This window comes from Rissa tridactyla, chromosome 6 (genome assembly GCF_028500815.1).
Source record: "Rissa tridactyla isolate bRisTri1 chromosome 6, bRisTri1.patW.cur.20221130, whole genome shotgun sequence".
Taxonomy (NCBI): Eukaryota; Metazoa; Chordata; class Aves; order Charadriiformes; family Laridae; genus Rissa; species Rissa tridactyla.
The window spans coordinates 18,111,062-18,124,668 of record NC_071471.1 but is presented as its reverse complement, the minus strand read 5'-3'; the positions used below and the strand labels follow the sequence as shown (position 1 = coordinate 18,124,668).

The 13,607-nt window shown below is 50.5% G+C and overlaps 1 protein-coding gene across 1 annotated transcript; it reads left to right on the top strand.

Moving 5' to 3' along the window:
- The first annotated feature begins 241 nt into the window (after nucleotides 1-241).
- On the top strand, nucleotides 242-6,180 carry ADIPOQ (adiponectin, C1Q and collagen domain containing). Its single transcript, XM_054205562.1, has 3 exons — nucleotides 242-399; nucleotides 3,497-3,716; nucleotides 4,154-6,180. The coding sequence occupies exons 2-3, from the start codon at nucleotides 3,506-3,508 to the stop codon at nucleotides 4,678-4,680; spliced, it is 738 nt and encodes a 245-aa protein (XP_054061537.1). The 5' UTR covers nucleotides 242-399; nucleotides 3,497-3,505; the 3' UTR covers nucleotides 4,681-6,180.
- Nucleotides 6,181-13,607: the final 7,427 nt, after the last annotated feature.

Here is a 13,607-nt window from a genome sequence, read left to right as displayed (position 1 = left end):
AGGCTGTAGACACACTTTCTCCACCAGCTGCTAGCACCGTTTCCCAATTTACAGGGAGCAGCAGCTCGTGCCGTACAATCCCAGCCCTGGACGAGGAGGCTTTCACACAGGCTTCTCCGGCAAACCATTGCTCCTTCGGTTCCTATCAAATTCCCAAACCCATCTTTTCCCTGTTAAGGCTATCCCAGGGTGACAGGATTATATAAGTGGTCCAAAACTTAAGCGATGGCCAGGAAAAATTAATGGGAAAACCCAACTTTTAGGTCAGCATGCGCAATAGCAAATGGAAAATGCAGCGTCTGAGCTGACAGCTCCTCGTGCCCTTAGGGATAGCGATGTGGTAGCCGGACTTCATTTCCAAAGGGACTGCAGCAAGCCAACTAGGACTCAAAGCAGCTGGTAAGCATGATATTTATTTTTTTCCCCTCTTACTAAGTTCAGGATTTTCTCTTCTTTCGGGCTGAACGAGACAGACAGACTTTTCTGTTCACAAGAAGTTTCCTTTCTTAGAGTTATTCTCAGAATAGCCAGTGAGTATTTTAAACCAAGAATAGCCGATCTCCCCTCGATTCATACTCCTGTTTTCGGAAACGCTATTTGGAGAGCAAAACTCCCCAAAGTACTCAGGAACAACATTAAAAAAACCACATGACTCTAACAGCGAGCACTGCACTGGCACCTTTCGATTCACCTCTTTCCTCGAAGAATCCTGGGAAGACTGGGTTTGCCCCAAATCCCTCCGAGTCATAGCAGCTCCTTGCCAGAAACCGGCACCAACCCAGATTTAAGGTGCGAGTCCCCTGGAGCAAGTCACCACCGGAACGTCAGCAAAAACTACGCTACAAGCAATTACGAAAAGAATACAGATCGACACGAGCCAAACCCCTTTGAAGAAAATACCGGAGTTGGAAAACAGATGGACTTTTTGCATGTTTTGTGCAAAGAGCTCTTTTAGATTTTTATATCTATATAAATATATAGAATATTTGTATAGCGTTATGTGAAATTTAAATTCTGAATCATCTGAATCACTGTGTAGCACTCACGAATGGCATTGTTCTTACGGATGAAGTGCTGATTTCTGCCGATAAGTGAGTTAAGCTTCACATAATACATAGGAGCTTTTTTCCCCTCGGCAGCCACTGTATGAACTGAAAGCCACCAAGAGCACTCAGTTCATCTATTGCTTGCCTGAAAGGTACAACTGAAATTCAAGCACAGCAGATTATTTCATGGTGCACTGATGAGCACCGGGCGGAAAACCAAAAAGAGACGGGAAAGATACAGCAAAGGGATCTCACACCTAAAGCAGAGTTTGAACTTGGAGCGAGCAGACGAAGCTTAAAACTCGCCCTTTGTAAGACACACCTGCGCCAGAGAGCTGCTGCGCCTCTCCAACCAACCACCACTTGTGGTTGAGTCAAGCTGTAGCGACAGGAGGAGTTTCCTATTTGCAGATCACAACACTTTTCTTACTAGAAAGGAGAAAACGAGAGTGCGTAAGGTATTCGCAGTGAAGAGCCGCCCGGGGACGCCCTGGGACGGGCATCGCTTCGAGCCCTTCAGAGCAAGCGGGGCGGGCGTCTGCCAGGAGAGCTGCTTTGGGTGCCTCGGATTTGCTCCACTTTCGGTCTTAAAGGAGGGTTTTATTTTGCACCAGATGATGACCTGGCTCTGAGGATGTCTATCGAGCACATATCACTAAATTTTAAATGATATTTGAGTTCCTGGCAGCACACGAGAAAGCACAACTAGCCCCAACAAAAGCACCAAAACGCAGCTCAAGAAATGCAATGTTGAGGCAGATTTTTAACCAACGCCAGTGTGTTTTCATGCAGTTGGATGCCCCCAGGCAGCCCAGGCTGATTTGGGAGGGGTGCACACGTGTAGCCGAGCCAGAGGGGACCCAGGCGGGGGGACAGGGTCCCTCCGTTTAGTGCAGTCCACTGGGGCATGGCTAAGTGGCCCTCTCACGGTGTGCCCAAACACGCACACCCTCGCTTGCCAACCCAAGCCACTTTTAGGATTCACAGACATCTGCATCGCTTGCCCACCCTGGTTCACGGGCAATCGCTATCTCCCTCGCGGGAGCGGGGGCATCTCGCTTCCCAAGGCGCGGAGAGGCAGGAGCACCGCCCAGGTTCAGGCTGTGGGCGCTGGACCCCGTGGCACCCTCAGCCCCAAAATGAGCCACCGCAGGGTGCCAGCCAGCGCGGCTGCTGGAGTGCCGGAGCCTGGGTTGAGGAGTTCCCTGATTTTATCTGTTAGTTACTGCCCGCCAAGGTCATTAACCAGAGCTTTGAAGTTTTCTTCAAACCCCCCTCCCCCTGATATCCTGCAAAAACTGAAATCGCGGTAACCTCTTTGTTACGGAGCTTCCTTTGAAGCAATTATGCGAGAGCTAATAAGACATTGTTTAAAGTATGACATTTAAATAGCTTGCCTAGGAAAGTCAACCCTGCAAAGGAATTGCTCTGAAATACTATTTTTCTTGGAAATTACAGAGCTAAGGGACTCTAATGGCCATGCTGTTACTCACTTTTTATTGCCTATTATGCCACTTACAATCCTCATAACAGGACACCTTTATTGTTCCGGGGTATAATCTCTTTCCCGGGGACCAGTATCACACAACAATAGTCATTTAAAAATATCTGTTTCCTAAAAGCCTGACCCAAAGCCCACCACGGTCCCACTGATTTCTGGGAGCATCGGAACAAAGCCCCAGGCTGGCCGTAGGGTGTCACCACCGACCCGGTTCCGGGGAGTCGCGCTGATTGCTCTGACTAGCAAGGCAACTTGATTAAAGAAAAATATGACCCTACAGTGCCTAAACACTGCGCAACTTGTCATCCCATAGTCCAAACCCGTAATTCGGGTGGAAAAAAAGCAGTATCGTAACTTCATATGAAACTACGCTCAGAGGAGATGGAAAGCCTGGCCGCAGTTTCTGTTCACGTTGGACAGACCCAGGTCAGCGGGCTGTACGCGCAGCCATAAACCGCTTGCTCAGCCTAAAGTCTTCTGAGGTTTTGAGACAGGCTCCGCCAGACCTGTACTTTCAATCAGCTGCTTACTCAGCCGGGCAGAGGTTAGAGCAGGTTGTGGCTAATTGAGCAGGGCTTTGTAAAGACATCGGCCACGGGTCCCTTGGTATCTGCTGTCCTCAGTCCGCAGCTACATCTGTGCCGCTGCAAAGAGCCCGCGAACGCCGAGGGAGCAACTCTGGCATTTGCTCCTCTCCGTGCTGGATGTGCTCCCGGGCTGAGGTCCACGCTGCTCCCAGGAGCCCCATCTCAGCTTGGCTCGCGGAGCTCACGCCAGCACCACGCTGGATCCGGAGGGGCCCTTGGGGCGAGCAGAATTGCTTTCCTTTGGACACGTGGATTCAAACTTTAGTCTTCTGTGCCTCTCCATTATTCAAGGGTGGGGGTTTTTTCATGGTTCTTTTTTTCCTATTAACATTTAAAGCTAACAAAGCTGTTGTCCACATCAGGAACCGACGATGAGGGGCTCAGCAGGCTTCCTCCTTTGCTCGCTGCTGCTGTTGGCCCCCCGTTGCACAGAGGTGGCTGCCCAGGATATCCAGCCCGACCCCAAAACACCGTGTGCCAATTGGATGGGAGGAGCGCCTGGCTACCCTGGCCACAACGGACTCCCTGGACGGGATGGAAAAGACGGAAAAGATGGAGCAAAAGGAGAGAAAGGAGAGGAAGGTTGGTGAGGAGTAGGGGGTACGTCAGTGCTGGAGCCCGTGGGCAGCCCCAGCCCTCAGGGCCAGCCCCAGCAGGTCTCACATCTCGTAGGTCCCTGCCCAAACTTTGACCAGATGGCTTTTGAATATCTGCAGGGATGGAGATCCCACAACACAAGTCAAAGAGTTTGGTGTGGGGGTTATTTTTCCAATTAATCACGTTTTTTCAGACATGCTGCTCTTGGCAGCAATGCATGCAGCCAGGGGGGTGAGAGGGCTTTCCACTCACTGTCTCCGCTCACGGGGGATGTTGAGGTCATGCAACCTTTCCTCAGGGACACCCCTTGCTCCACGCTGCCGAGCAGATGCTGATGCCACAGCCCCCTCTGAGTTTCAGGCTGGTGGGTAGCAGCTGCCAGGACAGTGCAAACAGCTCCCCGTCCCCCCTCTGTCCCCCAGGTCTGCAAGGCCCCAAAGGTGACCAAGGCGAAATAGGAGCTCCAGGGCGGGAAGGACCGAGAGGATTTCCCGGATACCCAGGGCAAAAGGGGGAGAAGGGCGAAGGTGCCTTCGTCTACCGCTCTGCCTTCAGCGTGGGGCTGAAGGAGCGAGCCCCCCACCCCAACGTCCCCATCCGCTTCAGCAAGATCTTCTACAACGAGCAGAGCCACTACGATGCCAGCACCGGCAAGTTCCTCTGCAGCATCCCTGGCACATACTACTTCGCCTACCATCTGACAGTCTACCTGACGGATGTCAAGGTCAGCCTCTACAAGAAGGACAAGGCGGTGATCTTCACCTACGATCAGTTCCAGACAAACAACGTTGACCAAGCGAGCGGCTCTGTCTTGCTGCACCTCAGCTCTGGGGACGAGGTCTGGCTTCAGGTGTACGGGGAGGGGGACAACAATGGTGTCTACGCCGACAACATCAACGATTCCACTTTCATGGGCTTCCTCCTGTACCCAGACCCAGAAGTCCATTAAAGCGGGGGGTGCTACATGGGAGGGGAGGCGGTGGCTTGACCCCAGGTGGCATCCTGGGGCACTGGCGCTGTAGCTATACTCTATTTACCTTTTGCGGGGGCAACGATTGCCAAGGGTGGACCCTATTCTCCTGTGAAATCAGCGAGGTTATACACGAGTGACTTCTGTGGGACCAAGAGTTCACTCCTGCCTCTGCTCTTGCCCTCCTTGTGGAAACCTGAGCCCAGAGTCAAATACCACTCCTGCCACATCATGAAAGAGTAATGCGCAAGACGGGCTGACCTTTTCTTAAATGTAAAACTGATAAGAGAAAAATTGGTTATATTTAAATATTATATTGCAAATTTGCCTTTCTTAACCACCTAAATTCATTTAAAACAAGGGTATGTGTTTTAAAATTTGAATGGAAGAGGGAGAAGACTATTCACAAAAGCCATCTCTACTCTTGTTTTCACCTGGAACAGATGACTCCGTTTTTTCCACTGTAACTCCCTCTCTTCTTAGGGCCTTTGACTTCCACCCGTGGTTTGTTGTCTCCCTTCTTTAGCCCAGGTCTTTGAATATATTCAGATTATTAACTTTCATTGATTTTCCTTTTATGTTTATCCCCTATCATTATCTCTAATGCAGACAACGTGCTCAGTTAGGGCAGGGATCTTCTCTTTTGATTTATCTGAAAAACCTTAGGAACGGTGGTGAGGCTGCACAACAGAAGCAGCCCGTTGACCGCAGGGCTGTGGGGATCCTGGGGTGGTCACAGACATGTTGGCTGCAGTTCAGAATGCCAGCATCTCCCCTGCAAACACCGTGTGTGATCAGGGAACAGAAGGTCCCTAAAGACCCCTGGGCAGAGGGGACCTCAGGGTGGAGGTGTCGCTTCCCAAATCGCTCACCTGGCACTGGAAGCGATGGCTCAAGTAATTGTTCAGCCACAGGCCGACAGCATGGGGCAAACGAGCAGCACCTCACAGTTTCCACCTGCAAGCTGGCAGGGTCCTGGCCCACCTCCCCTCCGGGGGGGTTCCAAGCACAGCCAGAAGTTGAGAGCTAGCAACCGTGTCTCTTCTTTCCCACACCAGAAGTGGGCCATCGGCAACAGCTGGCACACCAGCTGGGCAGAGCTGTGGGTGGTGCAACCTCCCATGTTGAGTGGGCTCCTGGGACACCCCCAGGACCCGCCCCAGCTCTCAACAAGGTTAGATCAATGAGGGAAGAGTATCTAGGCTGAAATTAGTAGCAATCCCATCAAACTGCTCTCCAAGGAGCTTGCTTGACTTTTAGCTAAAAGAGGATTTGATGGCTTCTCAGATACGTTCAAAGAAGACTCCCATTAAGCTTCAGAACAAGCTAACACAGATCAGCACTAATGCGTTATTACAAGCAAAAAAACAGCACTAAGAGCTTCAACTGAAATTACTTCCAACAGCGGCAGCTTCTACACTCCAGTGAATAACCACATCACAAATAACACCAACAATAAAAAACCTCATTCAATGAGAACACTCCTGCATTTTTGTATGCGTCGTTGGGAAGGGCTTGAAGAAAGGGACGCTCTCCTAGCCTCACCAAGCACCCCAGGAAATTATTTATATTTTTTTTGCAGCAAGGTGGGGGCACCCTGGGCTGGCACACGCAGGGACAGCCCCCCTTTTGCTTTCCCAAGAAACTCCCAACCCTCTAGCTTTCATCAAGGCTTCAGCATCTCACCACCTCAGACCGTATTTCTTCCTTTTTGGATAAGATGAGCTTTGGTTTCCCCAAAACCACTGTGCCCGGATCCACCCTGATCAGCCAGCCAGAGGGCTGGCCGCTGGCCCCAGAGGCTTCACGCATATTAGATTTAGCAAGGGCTAAACTGATGCTCAATCTGATCATGCTGAATTGAGAGAGCTGGGAAAAACCCTGTTGTGTGAATTAACGGGAAGGGAACAGGGAAAAGAAAAAAAACCCTGAAACACACAAACTCAAAAAACTAATCCATAAACAAAAGGAGATTTAAAAATGCAGCAGTTGCTGGATCAAATGGCATAAGAGGCTTAAATTGAAAGGAGCAAGTCAGAGCTTTTGCAGTAGTTTTTTCAAATATTTTCAGATGGATTTTCTGAAAGCAGGGAAAATTGAAACAATGCTAAGACACATTTGGGGGATAAACACTAGGAGGAAATACTAATTTAAAGACTAGTTCCCAAGAGGCAGCCAAAATGAATTATTCCTTTCCTTCCTGACACGCCGCAGGAACAAATATGCTTACAGTTTTATCCCATATACCAGGTCTCAGAGGCTTAGACATGGCTTTTCACACTGCCACGCACGTCTGGTGCCGTGTGCTGTAGGGCAGAGCCCAGGGTATCTTACCAGCCCCTGCAACAGCCCCATCCCCAGCATGACCCATATTGATATGACTTCCACCCAGGCCAACAGCATCTCCCACCTCAAGTCACCATGGCTGCAGCACGAGAAATGGGGCATGCATTAGAAACTTGGGCCACGCTGGCCCTTATGGGAAAGTCTCATTGAACCCCAGGGGGTCGCTAGCCCTCTGCATCGTCCCACACCACAACTCACCCCATTCGGGATGCCTGCAGGCGCTGTCACACCTTGTGGCAGATGACCAGCACCCCAGGAGAGGTCACCATCGGCTCCTGGTCAGCCTCCTGGCCACTGTGGCAGCGGATGGCAGAGGGCTACCTGAAGGACCAAAACAAGCCCCGCAGCAGAGACCCAGCCTGGAAGTCCCTCTTTCAAAGCCTGGCTCTGGTTTTGGTCCCGAGTCTTTCCCTGTCCCAGCTGTCAGGGTGGGGGTGCTTGGGGCTGCGTGTCCGGAAAGAGAAGTGTCACCCAATGCTGCAGTCACTGCTGTATTCATGTATGCGCAGAATGTATGTCACACATGCACACATTCACATTACCACAGACCACGAGATAACAAAGCTCCACAAGAATGCTGTGTGTTAGTACATAACGTCTTTTATCTTACTTAATCCTTAAGCATGTAGCCTCTTTATCACCCTGTAAATGGCTTTTCCAGACTCCCCCTCACGCGCAGGTGCCTGCCTCCGTGCATGCTGCGTGGGAACGTCAAAACCATGGTCACGGGGTGCTCCATTCCCTGGGAGCATCAAGCAGGGGTTCGGCACTGGAGCTGTCTGGGGACTCTGGCTCCAGCCCGGGGAGCTGCGGCGCCAACACCTCGCTGTCAGGACAGGAGCTGGGCTGCTTGCTGAGAGGCTTATTTTTTTCACCAAAAATAGACAGAAATCCAGGACATGGCTCCCTTTGGAAGCACCCCAGCTGTTCCTCAGTTGCTGGGCTGACGAGCCACCCAATGCTTCCCCACTTTCCCACTGCAGGAGCTGGCACTGGGACCTCATTTCAGTGCCGTGCGCGACACAGAGCATGGTCTTCGCCTTGCACCGGGTCTCTTGTGTAAATACGTTGAGGGAGCAACCTCTCCCAAACCCTGCCCAGCCCTCCAGACACAACCACAGCAGGTAATATGCAAAATTAGGCTATGGCGAGCACAAGTGCTGCTGCCTCTGTAAGCAGCGAGGATGCACAAAGGAGAGGGCAGCCTGGGCCAGGCGGGATCTGCCTTGAAGAGCATTTGCCCCTGCAGTAACCCAGGAGAACGGAAAAGCAGCTCCAGCACGAGCCACCCTTCAGCCCAAAGCACTGTAGGGACTTCTGTCTTTTACAGGACATTTTCAAACATGCTTTAAAGGGTTAAACCTCCAGCTTTGAATCCCAGGCTAAAGTCCTGATCAAGCAGAGACTTCCTGCTTGCCAACAGCACACCCTTTCTATGCTAACTGTGGGTTTTATCAAGAAAGAAACCCCTGTAAACACAATAAGACAAAGCACTTGGGAAGTTTTAAAGAAAACCCTTAAGGCTTTCTGTGTACTGGCTTTTCCCCCTTGTCACAGGCATAAATACCAAAACGCAGCTTCACCAGGACACTCACCCTCAGGGACCATCTTCCTCCCAGCGCTCCAACAAGGATGCTCCACGCAGGGTACCTGCATCACACCGTGCTTGCCCCTGCCAGGCACTTCAAAAACCAGCAAACAACAGACCAGCCCCGCAGTTAGCCCAGGCAGCAGGCTGTGACGGAGGCAAGCCCCCGCCGCATGGAAACAGGGGCCAAAGCCCTCCCTTTAGGGATTTGGACTGGTTTTGAAGTCTTTCACCTCAAACCTCTGTAAGATTCCTGCTCTACTAGAGACACACACACACTTAGCTCCACAGCAGGCACCAAATCCCAGGTTAAGCCACCACCCACCCAAAAAAGCCACTTTGCACCCCCAGGAGCAGCAATCAGCCCCCTCCCAGCTCTCCCCTGGGGCAAATGCTCCCGACAGAGGCTCACCCCACCAACAGAGCAGACACAGACACGGGGAAGGGCAGGCAAAGAAACATCTTCCTCCACACCACCAAACACAGGGTGGGGAGGAAGATGCTGCAGACAGGCTGGAGCCCTGAAGCTGCCCTTGGCACCATCATGGCCTCCTGAGGCTGCCCAGCCCTGCAGGTGTCTGCACCTGGGCTCTCAACAAGGCAAAAATGAGGTGAGGAGCTTCAAGAGCAGCAGCTGAGCACGGCCGGCAACTACCCCACCAGGCTGTGAGCCCTCCCAGGGAGTCCTTACAGCCCAGGAAGCACCCAAATCCCTGCATGTGGTATGGGTATCTAACCTCCACCTCCCTGGCTCTGCCATGCCAGGGGCACACAGCTAGATTGACCACGGCAGCCCAAGGGCATCCTGCTGGCCCTGTGCTGCTTTTAGGGGAGAGCTACAAATAGGGCCTGGGAGGGTAAGGAGGTCCTGCGGGGATAAGCTCAGGGGAGCTCCTAATGAATCCAGCCTTTCTCCATGACTGAGTTGTTGCAGTTTTACTCTCCTTCCGTGCTTCATAAACCCGAGGATGGGAAAACCTGGCCAAAATAGCCACATACCCAAGGCCTGGGCTGGCTCCTGGATTGCTTTGAACATACAAGTATCTTGTAATGAAAACGCCAAGAATGACACTGGCATGCTGAAAGGGCACAGAATCACCTGCCCTCCAACAAATTTAAATGCTTTACCTTTTTTTTAGACCAACCCTGACAACAGATGCCAGGGACAAAGTTGCATCTCACTATTTACTGCCACTCGAGCTGTGGCAGGTTTAACTGGCTGGTTTTCCCTTTAGAAACTAATGTACTGCTGCAGGCACAGACATGGGATGCCTCTGGGCATAAACATTGCCAGCAGCTCCTATTAGAGAGCAACCAATATGATGAAGACACCAAGAACGACGTCTTATTTGCTGCTTTGTAATTAGGGCAGGTTCCAAAGAGAGCACTTGGCTCCTTTCACCTTGAGCTGTGTTGGGCTCTTCCCTCCCCATATCGTGCTCAGAGAAGGGCGGCAGGAAGGCAGCAGGCTCTCTCAAAGGCAGAAAGCAAGAACACCCCCCACTGAAAGATTTCAGTCACTGCACCGACAATTAGGGAGAAATAACGTGGTTACAGCTGGAGAGACTGGCCAGCCCCATCCAGCAGGGAAACCATCTGTGAAAGCAGCCACAGCCCCTTTTAGACACAATTATAGGCTGAGCCTAATTGTGCCTCAAGCCCCTGTAATCACTTGTGCCAGAAACTAATTGGAATACAAATAGCAGCTGCACTAAACCATGAAGAGCTACAAGAAAGAGATAAATTGCTTGCAAGACTTGTATTTATTTGTGAAGTATAAACTCACTAGAGGCTTTTCAGCATGGAAGAAGGCAGAGGGATTAGGATAAAGCCCTACAGTTAGCTAATCAGCCAATTCTACTTCCATGCAGGAAACGCCATCAGATTTAAAGTTCACCCTTTGAAATACTCTGGAGGAAACCAATCCTGAGGACACTCAGGCTGGGAGCAAGGCTGCAGCCAGTTCAGAGCCTTGTCAAGTGACACTTGTACTAGATGTAGGTACACGCTGAAAAGACTCTGTCTGCCACGGGATTGTAAATCAGCAAACCCACCCCCAGCTCACCCTTAGACTCACCCCAGGAGGCCAGTCCAGCGTAACACTCCTGCTCTCTGGGGACAGCTGTGTGACCTCCTTACGTGCAAGTGCAGTTTGTTACTCTCCAGCCACTCCAAGGGGAAGGAAAGGTTTATTCCCCATGAAATGGAAACATTAAACATCAACATCTATGCCTTCCTCTGTGGCCTATCAGGGGATTCCTACCCACAAGGAAATCTGTGGGATCCCTCCCATAAAGCAAGACAGCTTTATGGAGAAGCATCAGGGAGGGGGCAGGAGATCCCGCTTGAAGCCCCTCTCTAAGTCCCTGAGTCAGGCAGGGAAGGACCGGGGGTGGGAACCAGCACACCCCTTCACACCCAGCTCCCCCCAACACGGTGCTCTGCCCAAGGGAGTCAGGACAGCACAGCTGCTCCCCTGCCTTGCCAGGGATTTCTGGAGAAGCCATTTTACTCCTGTAACATGTTTTGGAAAGCATTTTAAAGCCAAAGTGGATTGGTCATCCTGGACAAGGTAAAACAGAGGCGGATTCCCACCTCACAGTACCTGTATCCAGCGATGCAGAAGCTGCTTCCAAGTGGTAGGAGATCAAAAGCTCGTCAAGCTTCACTGGGAACCAGGGGCACACAGGAAGCCCTCAGACAAGATGGAGAGCCACTGCCTGATGACAGGGGTCCTGTCTGCAAGTGTCCTCACAGAGGCATCCTCAGCCAGGCCAGGGGCACTCAGACTCCGCTGGTGGGGCAGCTCCTGTCTGCACCAGGGATCTTTTGTCACATTCCCTTGTTGGTATGTATTCCTGTGCTCAGTCACCCACCTCGTACATGACATTCTCAGCTGGACATCTTGCTTATTCACAACAATATACAAAATAGCATCTTTTCCCTCAAGAAGTTACAATTTACTTGAGTTCACACAGGATTATAGAAGGTTTGTACATCCACGTCACATCCGCAGACCAGGTGCCGTGATAAACTTAGAGCTGACTGGAAACTTGCTACATGCAAAATGACTTTTCCATAAATAAGAAAAAGTTATTGACCAAAAAGGCCAATTTGCCAACACTAAAAGCTTTAGAAGGCTCTGCTCCTCCCTCCCTCTGCTCTAAGCTCCTTGTAGTAGCTTGAGAAAAAGGTTATAATTTGGGTTAGCATTCTGACCCCGCAGCTTGACAAAGGCCAATCAAAAGGTTTGGAGCAAACCAAAGGCAAACCGAAAAAGATAATCTGGAAGTAAAAACATGGAGGCAAATCCTTGTCCTCAAAGCCACCCCTGCTGCCAAGGACCGCCTTGCATTGTGCTAGCGCTTTTCCAAGAGCCCCGATGTGACACTCGCATTCCAGCCCCATGACTGACAGGGGGACTCTCAGGGAGCAGGGCTGCACTGTCACCTGCCCGGCGTGTCTGCCTGTGCTGAACAACTGCACATTGAGAGCAGGAAGACGCCTGCCAGCTTCCCAACACCCTGGGAAGGCAGGAAGAGCTAGATTTATTCACCTAAATCAATTCCTTCATTGTGGAAAAAATACCTTCCACTTCAATTATTTAAGTAACATATTGAAAGAAAAACGTTTTGTTTTAATTCCCTGGAAGTTAACTGACAGAAAAAAAACCCCAAACCCCAAAAGAACCAAGGAAAACCCACTACTCGCACACTAGGTCTGAGCTCACCTGTTCTTATTCACACAAAGAGCAGCGGAGTGCTGGATTCTGCTGCTAACCTGGTAGCCAGCTCGGGAAAGGCACAGCAGAATTACTACGCACAGATGACGGCCAGCTTCCTTTAGCATGGTAACTTTCTCTCCCTCACAATGACTTGATTATTTTCAGCTCAAAATAGATCGCACATTCTTAATTCCTAAGAATAGACGGTGTCAGCTAGCAGCTTCCCGCAAACACAGAATCAGCCTCGTGAGAGTATCGAAGGGAACAGGCTGACATTTAAGTGTTTTGAAGCTATTCCTTTTCATCTGTGCTGCACAACTGGCTGAGCCCCTTCCTCAAGCTCTTCAGCCCTTGGGACCTCATCCTGCCAAGACTCGGGCAGGTGGTCAGCTTTATACACTGCCAGCTGTCCCACTGGAGTCAGGGGGACAATTCCCAACACCAGCCTCCCTATCCACAAATCTGTTCAGACTAGAGCCTTTATTCAGACATTGAAATAATGAGCAGCACCCATCAGCTTATAAATTAATACACATCAGTCTAAACGTGCAAAAATGCTGCTCGAACAGGCTCATTCCTTCACTCAGAAACGGCTATTATGAGTGGTGTCAATCTCCACAAAAGGTACAGGAATCAAAGCTCAGTAAATTAAATGGCCAAGGCAGGCAAATGCCCTTTAAAATCAATTTTTATCAGAGATTCTGACATCTTGTGATTATTTCCTGACGACAGGCTGATTGCCCACAGACTAATTAGACTGAAAGGCTTGACAAATGCTAACACAGAAGCAATTTAAAGCTGAAGGGCATTTTGTTCTTCAGATTAGTTTTTCCCTATTAATACTGTCCCAAAAGGGACGCAAACAAATTATAGCTGCCGATGAAAGTTCTTACACACTGACAGCCCTCTTTAGAAAGGGTAAGCTATATACACACTCCTCACGCCGTCTCACTGCAAAGGAGACAACTTTATCCTCCAGACAGCTACAACAACAGAGGTACCCCCGGTATCACCCCATTCTGGTTTGGAAGAACTTTCATTTCACTTCATCCCAAGCGAACAAACCCACAACAGTTAACGGATTTAAGTGCAAGCTTAGCGCCTGGGAAGTACTATCAAAGAACCACCCAGTACTCCCAGTAGCTACAGCCAGAGTGGCATCAGCTGCACACCAAGGCAGTTCATGGAATTGCACAGCTTTCTTCATACGTAATTTTACTAGCCCAAACACTTTTACACTGCATAGAG

Excerpts from the sequence above, each read along its gene's own strand:
- ADIPOQ (XM_054205562.1), top strand. The coding sequence starts at position 3,506 with ATGAGGGGCTCAGCAGGCTTCCTCCTTTGCTCGCTGCTGCTGTTGGCC. Across the intron at positions 3,717-4,153 it reads AGGAGAGAAAGGAGAGGAAG|GTCTGCAAGGCCCCAAAGGT; the intron begins GTTGGTGAGGAG and ends TCTGTCCCCCAG.